Below are 18,043 nucleotides of genomic sequence, written 5' to 3'. Positions count from 1 at the left end.
GGCCGCCGCCGCCGCCCCGCGTGCTCCAGGCCAGGCCGCCGCCGCCCGCCCTCTTGGTGCGCCGCCGCCGCCGCCCGTCCTTCTTTTGCCCCGCGCGCGATCTGGTCCAGCGCCAACCGCCGCTTCCGCCTCTGCTCTCCCGAGCTGTCTGCCGCTTGTTTTCTGGTGCCCTCGCGTGCGTTGACTACGGGGCCGTGAACGATCCAACTGCCCTGTGCGTGCGTGCTCCCTGCACGGGTTCGCTCCTCTTGGGCTGCTGCTGGTGGGCTACTCAGTCAATTGGCCTACTACATACGAGTGCCTGGCTTGACGCCCTGTAGTTCTTTCGTTGTCTAAAAAAAGAGAGAAAGTAAAAAAAAATGTAAAAAAGGAGACATGTCGTTTTCGTCGGGCCTGCATTCCGTCGCTTCCCACAGACTACCGATGGTGTTCCATATATTGATCTCGTCTCGCATATGCGCCGCCGCTCGGTGCTTGGTGCTCGTCCGCCTCTGATGTTGCCCTCTATGGCGTCTTCAGCAGGCTGTGATGGTCGTTATACGTCAACTCCTCTCGCGGCTTCCGCCCGCGGCGGTGACCGCTCTACGTCGACTCTTCTCGCGGCTTCCGCCCGCGGCAGTGACTGCTCTACGTCAACTCCTCTCGCGGCGACCGCTCTACGTCGACTCTCGCGGCTTCCGCGCACGCTGGTGGCCGCTCTACGTCGACTCCTCTCACGGCTTCCGCGCTCGCCAGTGACCGCTCTTCGTCGAGTCTACACACGGCTTTCACGGGTGGTGGCGACTGCTCATCGTCGGCAAGTGTTTCTACCTCGACCTTTTCCGCACCGTCTCTGTTTGCGCGTGAGATTGCGCAGCTACGATGCCTGCTTGCTACTTGGGATTCTTCACCGACAGGTTCTGCAGGTTTTGTGACTGACCCTTCTGGCACTGAGAAACCACCTTCTACCCATTCAGGTACATCCCCATGGATTCTTGATACTGGAGCATCTTTTCATATGACTTATGATTCTTCCACTTTGACCTCCATTCGACCTGTCAAGTCTCCTGTTCGTGTTCTTGCAGCTGACGGCACTCCCCTCCCTGTAGCTAGTCGAGGCACTCTTAGCACTTCTTCATTTCATGTTCCCTCTGTAGCTCATGTTCCCCGACTTACCATGCAGCTCATATCTGGTGGTCAGATTGTTGATTCTAGTTGTAGGGTCATTCTCGACTTTGATGTCTGTTCTCTTCAAGATCGTCGCACGGGTGCTCTGCTTGGTGCTGACCCTCGACGCTCTAATGGTCTCTGGGAGCTTGACTGGCTTCGTCTTCCCTCCGCTGCCACTACCGCCAGTCTCACCACCCCTGTTGCTGCAACTACCAACTCTTTTCAACAGTGGCATCATCGTCTTGGCCATTTATGCGGTTCTCGTCTCTCGTCTTTGGTTCATCGTGGTGTTCTAGGGTCTGCCTCCGGTAAAGCTTCGTTGGATTGTATGGGTTGCAGGCTTGGTAAGCAGATTCAACTACCCTATCCTCATAGTGAGTCAGTGTCCGAGCGCCCCTTTGACCTCATTCACTCTGATGTTTGGGGTCCGGCTCCCTTCGCTTCGAAAGGGGGTCATCGCTACTACATTATCTTTATAGATGATTTTTCCTGGTACACTTGGATCTACTTTATGTCTTCTCGTAGTGAGGTCTTGTCTATATAAAAAAGATTGCTGCCATGGTTCATACCCAGTTTCCACTCTTATTCGTGTTTTTCGTGCAGATTCAATATATCTCCCATGCGCTGCGAGGATTCCTTTGGCCTTTTGTATTCTAGCCTTTTGGCATCCTCTTGTACATATATATGATGGCTTTGGCCTTCTTGTAATACAAGTTGCATATTTTCCTAACAAAGAACATTGTGTGACATACATATTTCCATTATTATCGGCAGTGTCCATCCTTGTCACAGTTGCTTTTATTTTGGCAGGATAAACACCAATGGGCCTGATGGTATCGAACTAGACAACAAAGTGGGAAGGTGTGTAGGTAGAAGAGTGAGCACAAAGCACTATGGTGGATGCACAAATAAGTTTGCCGGACTCTAAAACGATGGCCAAGTTCCATCTTATTGTTACAACATCAGGGAGCAGAACACATTTAAGGTAATCAACATATTATCATATGTTTCCTTTTTCTTAGGGCTACTTGGGTTGGACTATACAAACAGTATGTTCACATAAATGGTCAGTATGCATGTATGGTGGAGGGTAAGCGGACAATTTGACGTCGGTGGTAGTTAGATATTCCCTCCGGTCTTAACTTTGGCCGTTTGTTTCTACTACTCCATCACGTCTTTGAGAAGATAGTAAGTTGCACAATCTCCAAGAATAGTACTTTGACCATCAGTTTCTATTATGGTATAATGTTTAAAACTTAATAAAATCTGTTGTATTGTGCAAGTATTTTTTAGACAAATCTATACATATGGTTCTCACTTACCCAATCAAAATATTTTAGAAGATATTGCCTTATTGATGGTTAAAGTTTTAAAAGTTAGACCAAAACTATGTCCAAAACATCATGTTTTTGTCGACTGGAGGGAGTAATATAAAACCTAATAATGTAGTTATATTACAAAGGTATTTTCCAGAAAAAAAATATACATATTAAAAGGCATGCTATATTTGATGTGAAAGATATCAAACATACTGTAAACTGAACAAATGCACAATAAAAAGGGCAGCCCGGTGCATGTAGCTCCTGCTTGCGCAGGGTCCGGGGAAGGGTACTGTAAACTGAACAAATGCATAATACAGTACTAAACAAATTTGACCATACTGCGACATACCATTCATGGCTGCCTGCTTGACTTCTTTTGCCTCCTTTATTTGACAAAAGATATTATTAGCTTCGTCATTGCCAGCGATTTCTCCTCCCATTGTTTTAGCCATGTCATTCTGTCTTTCTTTTAGCTCCTTTTCCTATGAAAGAAGAGAAAACTGCTGATCACTAATGTCAACCAAGTGACTTAACCACAAAGAAAAGGAACTTCTCAACTAAATACCTTCTCGGTTGCAGCACGGATCTTTTGTCTGGCCACACATTCTCTAGCTTCAATCCTAGTCTTCAACTTTCTGATAAAGATACAAGATAATTAATATGACAGTAGTAAAGTGAACTACTTCAGCACATATGGTAGCCTGTACTTACTCAGATGATAATGCCTCATCACACAGAGAATTCAGCACATCCAGCTTATGAGAAGGGCTCAAATTTTTATATCCAGATAGCCCATGGCTTAAGTACTCAAGGATGAAATCTTTTGCGTGTAATGTCGAGTCAGTGATATATTTCCTGAGTTTTCTTATCCATGCATCCCCATGTCTTGGATATTTCAAAGGCCTTGAGAAAGGAAAAACCTCATTTATTCATTTTTCAACTACATGCACAAAACTAGAAGGAGATACAATTTGAAGTATACTTACTTGTAATTGCCGTTTTCTATGACAGATAACAGGTTTGCATGAAGCTCAGCAACAACTGAAGACACCTCTCGGAGTTGACGATCTCCAGTTATGTCTTTGACAATTTTTTCTGATTGGCCCTTCCTTATTTGGAAGATCTGCTTAAATAATTTTGTACATTATTCTATTTATAATACGGAAGAAAAAGTCTCTAAAAGCAAGCAAGTAGCTAAGAACTGGTAAGAATTCCAACTATCGAAACAAAAACCAAGTTTGATGACAGATTATAAATACAATGCAAATAAACTTTCTTTAGATTATTATAAATTGACATATCATAAAGAATATGCCTCTCAAGTTGATGATCTGTTTTGTGTTAACAAGACAGAAGTAACAAGAACAGGATTAAGATTCTAGACCTCACCAACAGCAGAATTTATGAGCTCAGCAACAATCTCAGACAACCTCACTTAGCTACTGCAAACAGGATTTAGAAATGACAAATGAGGAGTCCATGCATCAAACAATGCAACACAAAATAATTTCTAATTGCTGTACACTCAAAATTGTTCCATGGTGCTTGTTAGAGATAGAAGATGGATTTAAAATAATTATGACACTTTCTGGAGGTAGATGAAATCAAGCATACAGATCATTAGAGATATACCAAGTGGGCACTTGCATAGACATGCATCACTATCACAAATATTGTGAAGCCCTCAAGACATCCTAGTCTCAGCAATGATTTGCACGACATATTGCGCTGGTCAAATTGTCAGAAATGTAGATGCATATGTCATATGTGATACTAAGGAGATTTTATCGCAGAAGTGTAACTAACATATGATTAAAAAAATACTATTTGCTTTCCATAACTACCTCGCCAAATGAGCGACAAAACTCCAAAAATTGAATGGCGGCACCAACATCTTCAGGCTGCATCTCTACACCAGCAACGCAAGTCACAAGAGTACCTCTGGGTATGACTATTTCATCCTTGAGAGCATCGGTGCTCTCAATTCTCCGCAGGTTGCCCTTCGGTCTCTTGACAAGAGTACCTCTGGGTATGACTATTTCATCCTAGAGCATCGGTGCTCTCAATTCTCCGCAGGTTGCCCTTCGGTCTCTTGACAAGAGTACCTCTGGGTATGACTATTTCATCCTTGAGAGCATCGGTGCTCTCAATTCTCCGCAGGTTGCCCTTCGGTCTCTTGACAGAATGGACCATTGGCCCTGCTGGCTCCTCCCCTCTCCTCTTTCTGCCAAACAAAACCAGATAACGAGTATATAAAAACAATAACAATAACCTATAATCCCTCATGACAAGCACCAGCTTCAGATTGCTCACTTGCACTTGCTGCAGTTGCAGTCATTCCTGCACTTGGGGCATTCCCAGGCTTCCTCCTTCAACACCTCATCCGCAATCAAAGGGTACCTGTTAAATAAAGAGAACATCAACAAACCCATTCAAGATTGCCTACCACAGCCTCTAAGAAAAAGCAGAGAGGACATTATTGAACCTGTTACGTATGCAATTCTTGCAATATCTGAGAGCGCACTTGCCATTCTTCTTGGACCCTCTGCAAGCTGCCGTGGGCCCTATTTTTCTCTGACGGCACTGAGGAATAGCAACACAGAAGAGATGAAACGAAGATACATTGAGCAGAAGCGAAAGGGAGCAGGAGCTAGGTCCGGATGTTAACTATGGCTCTATGCGGCACCATATTTAATGAGGTGTGGTTTATCTTCGTACGATCGCAACAAAGGTCCGCAATAAAGCAGTGCTATGTGTGAAATTACACTAATTTGAACCAACTAAATTGAACCGGTCATATACATACTTTCTTGATTTGCAATATTTTTCAGTGGATCAAAACATCTTTCTCTGCAAGTTAATTTTCACATATGTTTGCAATATTAGTCGAGACATGCATTTGCACGTGCACGCTTACTAGTTGAGCAGAAGCAAAAGGGAGCAGGAGCTAGGTCCGGATGGATCCAGTTCTGCTTTCTTTCAAGATTTCTAGCCTATAATTCGGGTGGACAACCAGAAAGGATAAACAGATCTTACATGATTTTGTTAAGGAAAAAAGATAATGACAACAACCCTTAGTAACTTCAAACCAATTTCCCTCCTTAATTGTCCAGTGAAGTCGGTCACTAGAGTTGCAGGATTACATTAAAGATATCATAGATCTCTCGGTCAGGAAGTTGTGTGAAACGCATCTTGTCTTAACAAAATCAGATCCATGGCATAAAGGATTTTTCAGTTGTCTCCCCCCTGTTTTTCCTCCCTCCTGTTCGATCTGTGCGGTTCTTTGATTTGGAGTTTGTAAATCTTTTAGATGCCATCCAAGTTTTTGGCTCAGCGTTTTAACGAAAATCAAGGTAGGGGCTCGGTCACGCTCCTCTGCAACGGCGCGCTCGGCCTCCTGCCGGCGCCGTATGCTCGAGGTAGCCGTGTGCTGAGAGCGACCTGCAGACATGGCTTGCTGCAGGGGGGCTGTTGCGTGAAGAGGAGGCTGTTGACGAATTGCTGCTCGATAGTCCGGAGGGAGGGAGGTAACCAGAGGCAGTCGGAGCAGCTGCTGCTACCGACTTAGGCTTCTCACAGGAAATGCTCAGGGTGCAAGATAACGAGGCTCTGATACCACTTGTTAGACCTTTCAACCTAAGCATTGATAGTTGTGGATGACACTAGGAGAGTTGGGACAATTTTCGTTGGTTTATTTCTCACACAATGCCATGCCAACCTGAGGGGTTGGGGATACATACTTATAGGCTGCTAGCCAGCCAAGCATATGCTAAGATGCCGGTCTAAGATGCTATCTCAACTGCCAGTCCTTGATGGTCAAGGACTCTATCCTAACTGCCATAAGGACCATGTGCTGCAGCCCCACAAAGGACCATGTGCTGCAGCCCCACAAAGACCCTAGTACGTAGACTTATCCATCATTCTCCCCCTAAGTCTTGTACGTCGCTTTGTGGGAGAGTTGAATCATCCCAATCCTGGAGCAAAGTTCAAGGAACTTGATCCTCCCAAGAGGCTTGGTGAGCAGGTCTGCGAGCTGGTCCATGGTGTTGATGTAGCTCGCCTCGATGCTCCCTTCTTCCAAGCAGCTGCAGATGAAGTGATACCTCAGTCGGATGTGCTTGCTCCGTTCATGAAAAACGGGGTTCTTTGCCAGGGCCAGGGCGGACTTGCTGTCCACCAGGAGCTGCACCGTTCTGGTGTCTTGGACGAGGAGATCACCAAGCAGTCGAGCGAGCCAGAGCGCCCGAGTGCAAGCGGTGGAGGCCGCTATGTACTCGGCCTCACAGCTGGACAGGGCCACCACCTGCTGCTTGACCGATTACCAGCTCACGAGACACTTGCTGAGGAAGAAGAGGATCCCGCTTGTGCTCTTGCTGGTGTTGATGTCACCGGCATGGTCGCTGTCGCTGTACCCGACGAAGTGTGCCGCCCCCGGAGACCTGGGATAGTGGAGGCTGTGGTCGAGGGTCCCCGCCACGTAGCGGATGATCCTCTTCACTGCCTGCTGGTGCTCCGACGTCGGTCGCTCCATGAACCGACTGACATAGCCGACGGAGAAGGCCAAGTCCGGTCGTGTGTGGGCGAGGTAGCGAAGGCTCCCCACAAGGCGTCGGTACTGCGTAGCGTCCACTTCCTCCGTCGTGCTGTCGCGGCCCAGTTTCAGCCTCTCCTCCATCGGAGTGAGAGCTTGGTGGCAGTCGATGAGCCCAGCTAGCTCAACGATGCGCTTGGCGTAGGCGGACTGTCGAAGTGCGATCCCGGAGTGATCCTGGTGCACCTCAATCCCTAGATAGAAGGAGAGGAGCCCCAGATCACTCATCTGGAAGGTGGCCTTCATGTCTTCCTTGAACGCCGCCACCTCTGCATCTTTGGTGTCGGTGATCACCAAGTCGTCAACATAGACGCCCACCAGCAGGGCATTTCCTCCACTGCCCCGTCGGTAGACGGCCGCCTCATGCGGGCTTTGCTCGAAGCCCATCTTCTTTAACGTGGAGTCCAGCTTGGCGTTCCACGCCCTAGGTGCCTGCCGTAGGCCATAGAGAGCCTTGCGCAGGCGGAGTACCTTGCCCTCGTGGCCGGGGATCGCAAATCCCGGTGGCTGATGCACGTAGACTTCCTCCTTCAAGTCGCCGTTGAGGAATGCCGACTTGACATCCATGTGATGGACACGCCAGCTCTCCTGGGCAGCCAGCGCAAGGAGAAGTCGCACGGACTCCATCCGTGCCACGAGAGCGAAAGCGTCGTCAAAGTCGACTCCTTCCTGCTGCAAGAAGCCTCGGGCCACCAAGCGAGCCTTGTGCTTGATGATGGCGCCGGCTCCATCCCTCTTCAGCTTGAACACCCACTTAAGGGTGATTGCACAGTGACCACGAGGGGGATAAGCGAGCTCCCAGGTGCGGTTTTGCTCGACCGCATCCATCTCCAACTGCATCGCGGCGCGCCATGCCGCGTCTCTCTCGGCCTTTGCAAAGGACTGTGGTTCGCCGTCTTCACACGCGAGCTGTAGCTGCGCCTCCAGGTCACATGGCACCAGTCCCGGCACTGGCTGGTTGCTGAGTAGATTATCCATCGTACGATACCGCAGCTGTTCACCACCATAATACGCGTCGATACGCTCCTCGTCGTGAGTGAGCGGGGAAGCGAACTTCATCGGGTTGTGCTCTGCGTGAGCTGGTGCTGATGAAGACGAGCCCGGAGTGGTGACCGCCGGGGTTGGAGTATGCGGCGTCGCCGGTTGTGGTGTCGTTGGCGTAGCAGGCGCCGGAGTCGATGTAGTTTTGGGGGCCGAGGTAGACATGCCCGGCGAAGAGGAGCTGCTTGCTCCCCCAACTTCCTTGAAGTAGGCGTACTCAACAATGAAGTCGTCATACATCGGCGTCGAGCCGTCGTCCACCGCCTTGTCCCATTGCCACCCTCGCCCTTCGTTGAACACGACGTCTCGCGCTGTGCGCACACGTTGTGTCTTTGGGTCGAGGATGCGGTAGGCCTTTGAGCCCTCCGTGTAGCCGATGAAGACTCCCGGAGTGCTCCTGTCGTCGAGCTTGCCGATGTGGCCGAGCTCCTTGGCAAACGCAAGGCAGCCAAAGACCCGCAAATGAGAAACCGCCGGCTTCCGCCCATGCTAGGCCTCGTATGGAGTCCTGCCGTCAAGTGCCTTAGTAGGTGAGCGGTTGAGGATGTAGACGGCCGTTAGCACCGCCTCTCCCCAGAAGACAGCCGGCATCCCTCTCTGCTTGAGGAGAGCCCGAGCCATCCCCACAATCGTCTGGTTGCGCCGCTCGACGACGCCGTTTTGCTGCGGGCTGTACGGCGCGGAGTAGTGGCGCTGGATGCCCTCATCGGCGCAGTACGATGCGAATTCAGCCACCGTGAACTCGCCGCCGTTGTCAGTGCGCAACATGCGCAATTTGCGGCCGCTCTCCGCCTCCACACCAACCTGCGCGTGCCTGATGGCGTCCGCCGCTTCTCCCTTACTTCCGAGGATCATCACCCACATGTAGCAGGAAAGATCGTCGACGAGCAGCAGGAAGTAGCGTCGACCTCCTGGTGTGGCTGGCGTCACCGGGCCGCACAGGTCTCCGTGCACGAGCTCCAGCTTCTCCTTGGCCCGAAAACTCGCATGTTGGGGAAAGGGGAGTCGTCTCTGCTTCGTCAGCACGCAGATGTCGCAGAACTGCTCCACATGGTCGAGGCATGGCAGGCCTCGCACCATCTCCTTGGCACTTAGACGCTTTAGGGCCTCAAAATGAAGGTGCCCAAAGCGCTCATGCCACTGCCACGCCTCGTCGTCCCGACGGACAGCGAGACAGACCGGTTGTGCCACCTGCACATCAAGGACGTAGAGTCAATTTTCACCTCTGGGTACCTTGGCAATAAGGCAACGCTGGCGATCCCAGATGCGCAGGACCCCATGCTCAATCAGCACGCGTGAGCCGTTCTCATCCAGCTATCTCAAGCTGATGATGGAGTTCCTTAGCGCGGGGATGTAGTAGACACCGGTGAGCAGCCGGTGCTCTCCCGTCTTGGTGGTGAAGATGACAGAGCCGACGCCCTTTATCTCCACAGCGGAGGCATCCCCAAACTTGACGGAGCCACGCGCATCGGAGTCGAGCTCGGCGAAGAATTCCCTTCGACCGGTCATGTGGTGGGTGGCACCGATGTCAAGGCACCACCCCGTAGTCTTGTCCTTCCCGGAGCCATCGTCGAGAAGAGCATGTGCTTTTGGCTCATCGAGGTGGATGAAAGCCTTTGCGACTGGAGTCGCTGAAGGTAGCTCAATGCTTGCATGCGCCATGAACAGAGCCGTCTCCTCCTTCGCTTGTGCCACGTGAGCCTGGCCTTGTCGTGGTTGCCGACACTCATTGGCCCAATGGCCAAACCGGCCACAGTTGTGGCAACTGTTGTCTTGTGTCGGCTTGGGCTTGCCAGCGGCGCCGTCCTTGGCGCCTTCGCGGGCGTCACCCTCGGCACGTCCTTGTGCCCTGCCCGGGGGGCCTCTACGCGCCTTACGCTGCTTGCCACGCTTGCGGCCGCCCGTCGTGGGAGAAGGCTCCCCCTTCTTCCCGTCACCAAGGCTGGCATCCCACGGCTCCCGAGTTAGGAGCAGCTTCCCGCCGGTGGTGATGGGCCCCAAGGAAGGTTGTGGCTCGTCGGTGTCGACGACCTTGAGGCGACCTATCGCCTCCTCGATCGTCATCGTGGAGAGGTCCAGCAAAGACTCGATCAACCGAGCCATCTGCTTGTACTTCTCGGGGATGCACCGAAAAAGCTTCTCTACAGCTCTCTCCTCGATGTAGGTGGCATCGCCAAACTTCACCAACTTCTACAGCAAAGTGTTGAGGCGGAGAGCAAAGTCATCAACGTCCTCACCTGGCTTGAAACCCAGGCTCTCCCACTCCTTACGAAGTGCCTGCAGGGTGGACTTGCGAGCATGATCGTTGCCGATGCGTGCCGCGGCGATGGCGTCCCAAGCCTCCTTGGCAGTCCGCTTGTTGGAAAGCGAGAACTGCATCTCGGGCGGGACTGCGGCGATGAGGGCGTCCAGCGCCCGTCGATCCTCCAGGTGGTCGACGTTGCTGTCCTGGACTGCCTCCCGTAGGCGCCGCACCTGGAGCCTGATCTTCATGATCCCGGCCCACTCGACGTAGTTGGTTTTAGTGAGGGTAGGCCACCCAACACTGGGACCAACATCCCTGACCACAATCCGGACCTCGTAGAGGCCGCGGTCCTGGTCATTGCAGCCGCCGTCGCGGTGCACACCTGCACCTGGAGCGTAGGCATGCTCGGCTGCCCACTGCGCCGTCCGCTCTTGCGCCACTTTGGCGCGATCTGCGTCGGCGCCGTCATCCGCAGCCGCGGAGCTGTTGGAGCTACCGGAGCCGCCTCGGAGTGCCTTGGCATCCGCCGTAGCCTCACGTGCTGCTTCTGCTGCTGCTGCTGCTTCTACCTCCGCCCTGGCTGCTTCTACCTCCGCTCTGGCTGCTGCCAGCTCCGCTGCAGCCAGCCTCGACACCCTTGCTACCGCAGCAGCTGCTGCTACAGCTGCTCGGTCACGCTCCTCTGCAACGGCGCGCTCGGCCTCCTGCCGGCGCCGTATGCTCGAGGTAGCCGTGTGCTGAGAGCGACCTGCAGACATGGCTTGCTGCAGGGGGGCTGTTGCGTGAAGAGGAGGTTGTTGACGAACTGCTGCTCGACAGTCCGGAGGGAGGGAGGTAACCAGAGGCAGCCGGAGCAGCTGCTGCTACCGACTTAGGCTTCTCACATGAAATGCTCAGGGTGCAAGATAACGAGGCTCTGATACCACTTGTTAGACCTTTCAACCTGAGCATTGATAGTTGTGGATGACACTAGGAGAGTTGGGACAATTTTCGTTGGTTTATTTCTCACACAATGCCATGCCAACCTGAGGGGTTGAGGATACATACTTATAGGCTGCTAGCCAGCCAAGCATATGCTAACATGCTGCTAAGATGCTAGTCTAAGATGCTATCTCAACTGCCAGTCCTTGATGGTCAAGGACTCTATCCTAACTGCCATAAGGACCATGTGCTGCAGGCCCACAAAGGACCATGTGCTGCAGCCCCACAAAGACCTTAGTACGTAGACTTATCCATCAGCATCAACTACACGATACAAGCGTAGATGCCTTCCATACCCATGTCCAGGACACTGAAACCAGACGAAACCTTAATTACCGGGACAGAGATTCCAGTTCTGCAAAGGGCAAAACTAGGCCGCCAGGACAGACCTGCAGCCGAAATGCCCATGTCCAGGACACCGCAAACCAGGCGAAACCTTACATGCCCAACTAGACCTGCAGCCGAAATGCCCAAGTATGCGGCAGAACCCACAGGCCTGCCTCCTAAAGCTGCACCCAACACCGAGATCCATCCAGTCCTGAACCAGAGATTCAAGGCTCCAAGACGACACCTCCAAGGAGGATATGGACGGCGGCGGCGGCCGATCCAGCAAGCCAAATCTGAGGTTTTTACCCAGAACACGAAACCCCAGGGTGGAAGAGGTGCTGAAACTCCACGACGACGCCTCTAAGGAGGAAGATGAAGCCCTCAGACATCAGCGTCTCCAACCCTGAAAGGCACGGCGTTCATCCTCTCCTGGAGCTCCCATTCAGACCCCTAGCCTCACCAAGGCACCTGTCGGCAGCACGTCAAAACCACGCCCCCTGAGCTGGCATGCGGCACAGGTGCCGCCATGGTAGGAGCAGCCAGCAGAACTGTGTACGGCCACATCAGAGTTGCATTGCCAGCAGCCCACAGCTGGAACGCCAACGCCCACCACCTTCAGTGGGCGTGGGCTGCCATGCACGCCAGCTACTCCCACCACCGGTGGAGGAGCCACCCGGCGTCGCTGCAGCCCTGCCTAGAAGCGCCTATCCCACACATGCCGTCGCCACGGACGACCACGAGGCATCCAGAGCAACAATAGGGCGACGGCGGCGAGGAGTGAGTCGAGGGTCGAAGGGTCTAGCTAGGGTTTGCGATTGGGGATCGCCTCGTGAGTCGCCTGGCGTCTCGCGAATTCGCTCAAAAAGAAGGGAAAGGGAGGGTTGAGAAGGGGAGCTCTCACCTGGTGGCAGATCCAGACGTCAACTGCGACGCCGTTCGTCTCCACGGCAGCGCCCACCTCGGCGCCGGCGCCGCTCCCCTCCGAGGCGACCTCCTTCTCGCCACCGGAGCCGACGCCGTTCTTCTCCGGGGCGACGCCCTCCTCGGCGCCAACGCCGACCGACTCCAAGGCAGCGCCGTCGCTTCCCTCGGCAGCGGCCACCATGCCACCGGCGCCGTTGCGCTCCTGGGCGACGACCTCCACTCGGACGGCACGGTTACTCTGCGGGGCGGCGACCCTCTCCGCGTCGCCGTCGCGGGCGTCCCGGGTCAGATCTATCTCCATCGGCTACTCTGACGAGGCTGGAGAACTGGGGAAGGGATGGCGCTGGGTAATTCGCATCGAAACCAGATAACTGGAACTCTGTGTCTGGAAAAATGGGGAGGCTGGGGAGATCGAAGTCCAAATGATCTGGAGCAGTCCGATTTCTCGTGTCGATGGAATTGGAAGGTGATTAACGCGATGAGATTGGAAGCGAGGGAAGAGCAGGAAGGAACTGTCCATGGCGGCGCGCGTCCGAGCAGAGCGAAAGTGGGAAGAACACTTTCTTTTCTTGAAATTGGGAAGAACACTTAAGTACTCCTAGTTAACTGAATCCCCTAGTTATTCTCAGTAGCTCCTTTTTACGGAGGTCCCGAGCCCCGACCTTGGTTTTCACTGAGCTCCCCTGCCCGAGCAGCCATGGTAAGAGCATCTCTAGCCGTTCGGGCCCCACGGCGGCAAAAAAAGTCTGTCTGGAGGCGAACCGGCGCTAGTTTGACGCCTGAAGGCGGCCCGGTCCCAGTCATCGCTCGCAAGGTTGCCCTGGGTTCGGCGAAAACTACGGAGATCTGGTTCGAACTCGACGAAATTTTGTTGAAATTTGTAAAAAAAAAATGCAAACTACGCCAAACTAAGGCTAAACAACGCCGGTAGCCACTACCCCGCGTCCACCGTCCGCCATCTACATGCCGAGAAGTCTGTAGAAGCGGGTGTAGTCGCCGCCGCCGCCGTCGTCGTCGTCGTCGCGCGCCCCGCCGGAGCCACCGTCCCTGTTGCAACCCTGCCCAGGGTCGACGACGCGCGGCCGGGGGCTAGACGGCCCGGCCTCTTCCTCCTCGTCACTGTCGAGGACGATGACGCCGCCCTTCTCGCGGCCGCATCGCCGGGCCTGGTGCTCCTCGTACGCCTGGCGCTAGCGGCGCACCTGCTCGCGGACGTAGTCCTCCTTCGTCCATTTCAGGGCGGACTCGTCGTCGGGAGCCACCATGTCGGCGTGCTCCGGCTTCACGGGGAGCAGGCCCGGCTCGGGCTTCGGCCGGACCAGACGAAGGGAGCGCGGGGAGGGGCGGGCACCCTCGTTGATGACGAGGGCGCCACTGCGAGTGTGGTGCCGCTGCGGCGTCTCCTCCGATTCTGGCTTGACGGGGCGGAGTGCCGACGAGTCGGAGGAGAGCGAGCCGGAGCCCGACGACGAGGACGTCGGCTCCATTCGCCGCGGCGTCCGGGAACTGCCGTGGCGGCGAGAGAAGGACGGCTGCGTCGGGTACTCGAGGCGCGGCACGTTGCCGGTCTCGATGTGGTCGAGGGCGGCCTCGAGGGTGCGGCCGGGGACGCCCCACCACTCGCGCCGTCCTTCGGTGTTGAGGCGGCTGCGGGAAATGGCGCCGTTGATGGAGGCGATCTGCTCCTCGCGGCGGCGCTGGAAGTACATCGTCCACAGCGTTTCACTGTCGGGCACGTACCTCGGCTGGTTCCGCCGCTCCTTCATCAGGGAGGAGCGGATGCGGGCGATCTCCGCCCGCCGTGCTGCCCCTTCAGGCACCGGCGGCACCGGGACGCCGCCGACACTCAGCCTCCACGCCCCCGGCACACACATGTCAGGGGGCGCCCGGGGGCGGCATGCCAGGCGACGTGTGGCGGGAGCTGGCGGGACGCGCGTTGGCGGTGCCTTCACTACCGCCCGTGAGGCATCAATGGAGGCTGACCGGCGTGGCAGCGTGGCGGCCTTGGCCATCCTTGGCATTGATTCCTGCGGGAACCGAGGTGGTGAGGACGACGAAGCGGCTTCTTGCTGACTAGGCGGGCCTGCCCCCCGTTCGCGCCAAAACCACTCGCCCCGGCGTCCCCGGGGACGCCCCAGCGTGCCGGGTTCAGCCTGAGTCTGCCGGTACTAACTTCGACCAAACCGACGAAAAACAGGCTTTTGAAGACGCGACTGGGCCATTTTTTCGACGCTGGCACAAAAGAATCGCCTTGAGGCACCGTGTTGGAGGCGCGGCTAAAGATGCTCTAACAGGGCACTAGCACAATAGCCCGCGAGCGTCACGGCGGTGCCGTGCTCGGCCGCCGACCCATGGCATGTTTTATCTAACCAAGTTCTACGATTGGAGAATCTAGCCAAAGTAACTAATTCATGGGCTAATGCATTCTGTAGACAATGTTCATATATTGCATGGAAAAAGTGGGTTGACATGTGATAAGAGTCCTCGGAAACAACGGTTGCAAGACCAGCATTATCGGAGTTAATTATCATTTGGTTACTGCCAACTGTCTGGACTAGATTCAAACCAAATCGCGACGTCATAATTTCCGTTATAAAAACATCCACACAAACATCAAGTTTCTTATTTGTTGCCGCTGTGAAATCACCTATATCATCTTTCAGTATTGCATGAACTGCATCAATATTAAGTTTAACATATATCTTAATAGCCTTCAGTGAATTTGCAATCAAAAAACTTGTTGCTAGAGACGAGTTGAAGTGTAGATTTAGCTTGGTGGTTGAACTTGCTTTTTCTAGACCAATTTTCTTCTCTCCCATCATAGGTACCATGTTGTTGTTGTCAATGTTTTTTAAAATCTAGTCTGGCCAAGAACATGAGCCTCATTAGGCGCCAGCCGGCTTCACGAGAGGAAATACCAGTCACCTCCTTGGTATTTTGATGTGACACGCCCAAGTCGGCTGATCCTATCCCTTCGTACGCCACACCCTTGTAGCGTTGCTCGTGGACGTATCACGGCCTCTTCCCTCGCAACACAATGTGTGTTTCTGCTCACATCGAAGTTTGCCTCGTGTCGGCGCCCATCCACCCTTGCGGCAGTCATTGCCCCGTCGTTAAAGCATCATTGTCAACGTCGTCAAAGCACCTGCATCGCTCACTGCATCCCGCTCGCCATGTGACATCGCGCTCGCACCATGGCTCACACAGCGACGTCTCTACTCGCGCAACATGCCGTAACAACATCGTCCTGTAGCACAACGGCGTTCTCAGAGCACCACCTTGCAGCATCGACGATGCATCACAACATTCCTTGCAGCAGCCGAGGGAGTCCTGGATTAAGGGGTCCTCGGACAGCCGGACTATACACATATGTCGGACTGTTGGACTATGAAGATATAAGATAGAAGACTTCGTCCCGTGTCCGGATAGGACTCTCCTTTACATGGAAGGCAAGCTTGGCAGTTAGGATATGAAGATTCCTTTCTCTGTAACCGACTCTGTGTAACCCTAGCCCCCTCCAGTGTCTATATAAACCAGGGGGTTTAGTCCGTAGGACAACAACAATCATAATCATAGGCTAGCTTCTAGGGTTTAACCTCTACGATCTTGTGGTATATCAACTCTTGTAATACTCATATCATCAAGATCAATCAAGCAGGAAGTAGTGTATTACCTCCATCAAGAGGGCCCGAACCTGGGTAAGCATTATGTCCCCCGCCTCCTGTTACCATTAGCCTTAGACGCACAGTTCGGGACCTCCTACCCGAGATCCGCCGGTTTTGACACCGACATTGGTGTTTTCATTGAGAGTTCCACTGTGTCGTCACCATAAGGCTTGATGGCTCCTTCAATCGTCCATAACAACGCAATCCAGGGTGAAGTTTTTCTCCCTGGACAGATCTTCATATTCGGCGGCTTCGCACTGCGGGTCAACTTGCTTGGCCATCTGGAGCAGATCGACAGCTATGCCCTTGGCCATCAGGTCAGGTTTGGAAGCTTGAACTACACCGCCGACATCCGCGGAGACTTGATCTTCGACGGATTCGAGCCCATGACAGCCACGCCCTGCCGCCATGATGAACATGACCTAAATCTGTCATCAGATTGTGTGCAAGAGATTGAGCCTGTAACCGCACTGGCCCTAGATCCAGAGCGGAGCACGCCATCCAAGAACAGGAGGCTCAACCTCGTCACAAAAGCCGCGGACTCAGCGGCGCTAGAGCCGAACACAGATCTGACCTCCAACAAGGCATGTGTCATCGGAACCTCGGACTCGTATCCGGCCATAGGCTCCGAACCGCGTGTATCCACACCCATTTAATCCGATTGGGTGCCGATCTTAGAGTTCAGCCCCGCGGACATCTTCCAACACCCACCCTTAGGCTATGTGTTAAACTCATTAAAGTCCCTCTCCTTATTAGGAGATTGTTGGCTGAATTATGTCCGGCTTGAATGGGAAGCAGACGACGAAGAGCTTCGTTGCCCACCCATCACCCACTTGATAGCCACTGTCGATGATTTGACCGACATGCTTGATTTCAACTCCGAAGACATCGACGGTATGGACGACGATGTCGGAGAAGAACAGGAACCACCGCCCACAGGGCACTGGACAGCCACCTCCTCAGACGATATATACATGGTGGATACACCCAAGGAAGACAATGGCGATGACAAAAAGGATCCAGTTGAGGATAAACTTCCTGAGAAACAGTCCAAGCGTCAACGTCAGCTGCGCCGGTCTAAATCATGCCATGGTAAAAATAGCGATACCGGCACAAGAGAGAATAGCACTCCGGACGATACCGAAGACAACAAAGACCCCGCCAAGCCAAGTTTCGAACAAGCTGAATGGGAAGATGGGCGAGCCAGCCCTGATGAACAGGTCGTGAATGACGACTCGGAGGACAGCAATTATATGCCTCTCTCTGAGGACGAGGTGAGCCTCGGTGACGAAGAATTTATCGTGCCAGAGGATCCCGTCAAGCAAGAGCGTTTTAAGCGCCGCCTTATAGCCACGACAAAGAGCCTGAAGAAGAAGCAGCAGCAGCTTCAAGCTGATCAAGATCTGCTCACTAATAGATGGACCGAGGTCCTGGCAGCCAAGGAATATGGACTCAAACGCCCAACCAAAAGTTACCTGAAGCGCAAATTGCTACCTCAATTCGATGACGAGGCGCTAGAGCCAGCACTTCCAGCACATAATGCGGCTGACAGACCACCGCGTGGCCGAGATAAAACGACAATTCAGCCCGAGCACCAGACAACACTACCTCGTCGAACAAATAGAAAAACACAACAGCTCGGGGATACATACATGACCTGCGGTATGACTTGGAGAACAGAGCAGGCCAGACCAGATTGATTTATGGATAACGGGGGTGCGCCCTAATGCACAACGATGACCACCACGTCAGATATGACAAATACACACCTGTCCGGGCCGAATACCGCAGACCGGCT

General features: G+C 53.5%; 1 protein-coding gene across 2 annotated transcripts in view; it reads right to left on the bottom strand.

The window, feature by feature from the left end:
* Positions 1-13,210, bottom strand: part of LOC119322249 — an 18,413-nt gene extending 5,203 nt beyond the window's left edge. The window contains exons 1-10 of one of the 2 annotated variants that reach the window (XM_037595741.1): positions 12,558-13,210; positions 4,957-5,054; positions 4,785-4,871; positions 4,577-4,695; positions 4,316-4,410; positions 4,104-4,199; positions 3,458-3,594; positions 3,183-3,374; positions 3,037-3,106; positions 2,821-2,953 (exon numbers count right to left, since the gene is read on the bottom strand). In XM_037595741.1, coding sequence (XP_037451638.1) covers positions 2,821-2,953; positions 3,037-3,106; positions 3,183-3,374; positions 3,458-3,594; positions 4,104-4,199; positions 4,316-4,410; positions 4,577-4,695; positions 4,785-4,871; positions 4,957-5,054; positions 12,558-12,881 — 1,351 coding nt within the window. In that variant the 5' untranslated portion in view covers positions 12,882-13,210. Of the gene's footprint in view, positions 1-2,820; positions 2,954-3,036; positions 3,107-3,182; positions 3,375-3,457; positions 3,595-4,103; positions 4,200-4,315; positions 4,517-4,576; positions 4,696-4,784; positions 4,872-4,956; positions 5,055-12,557 lie in introns of both variants that reach the window. The other variant, XM_037595742.1, reaches the window with a different exon arrangement.
* Between the last annotated feature and the right edge of the window lie 4,833 nt (positions 13,211-18,043).

The sequence above is a fragment of the Triticum dicoccoides genome, chromosome 6B, assembly GCF_002162155.2.
Source record: "Triticum dicoccoides isolate Atlit2015 ecotype Zavitan chromosome 6B, WEW_v2.0, whole genome shotgun sequence".
Taxonomy (NCBI): domain Eukaryota; kingdom Viridiplantae; phylum Streptophyta; class Magnoliopsida; order Poales; family Poaceae; genus Triticum; species Triticum dicoccoides.
This window is presented reverse-complemented; position numbering and strand designations above follow the sequence as displayed.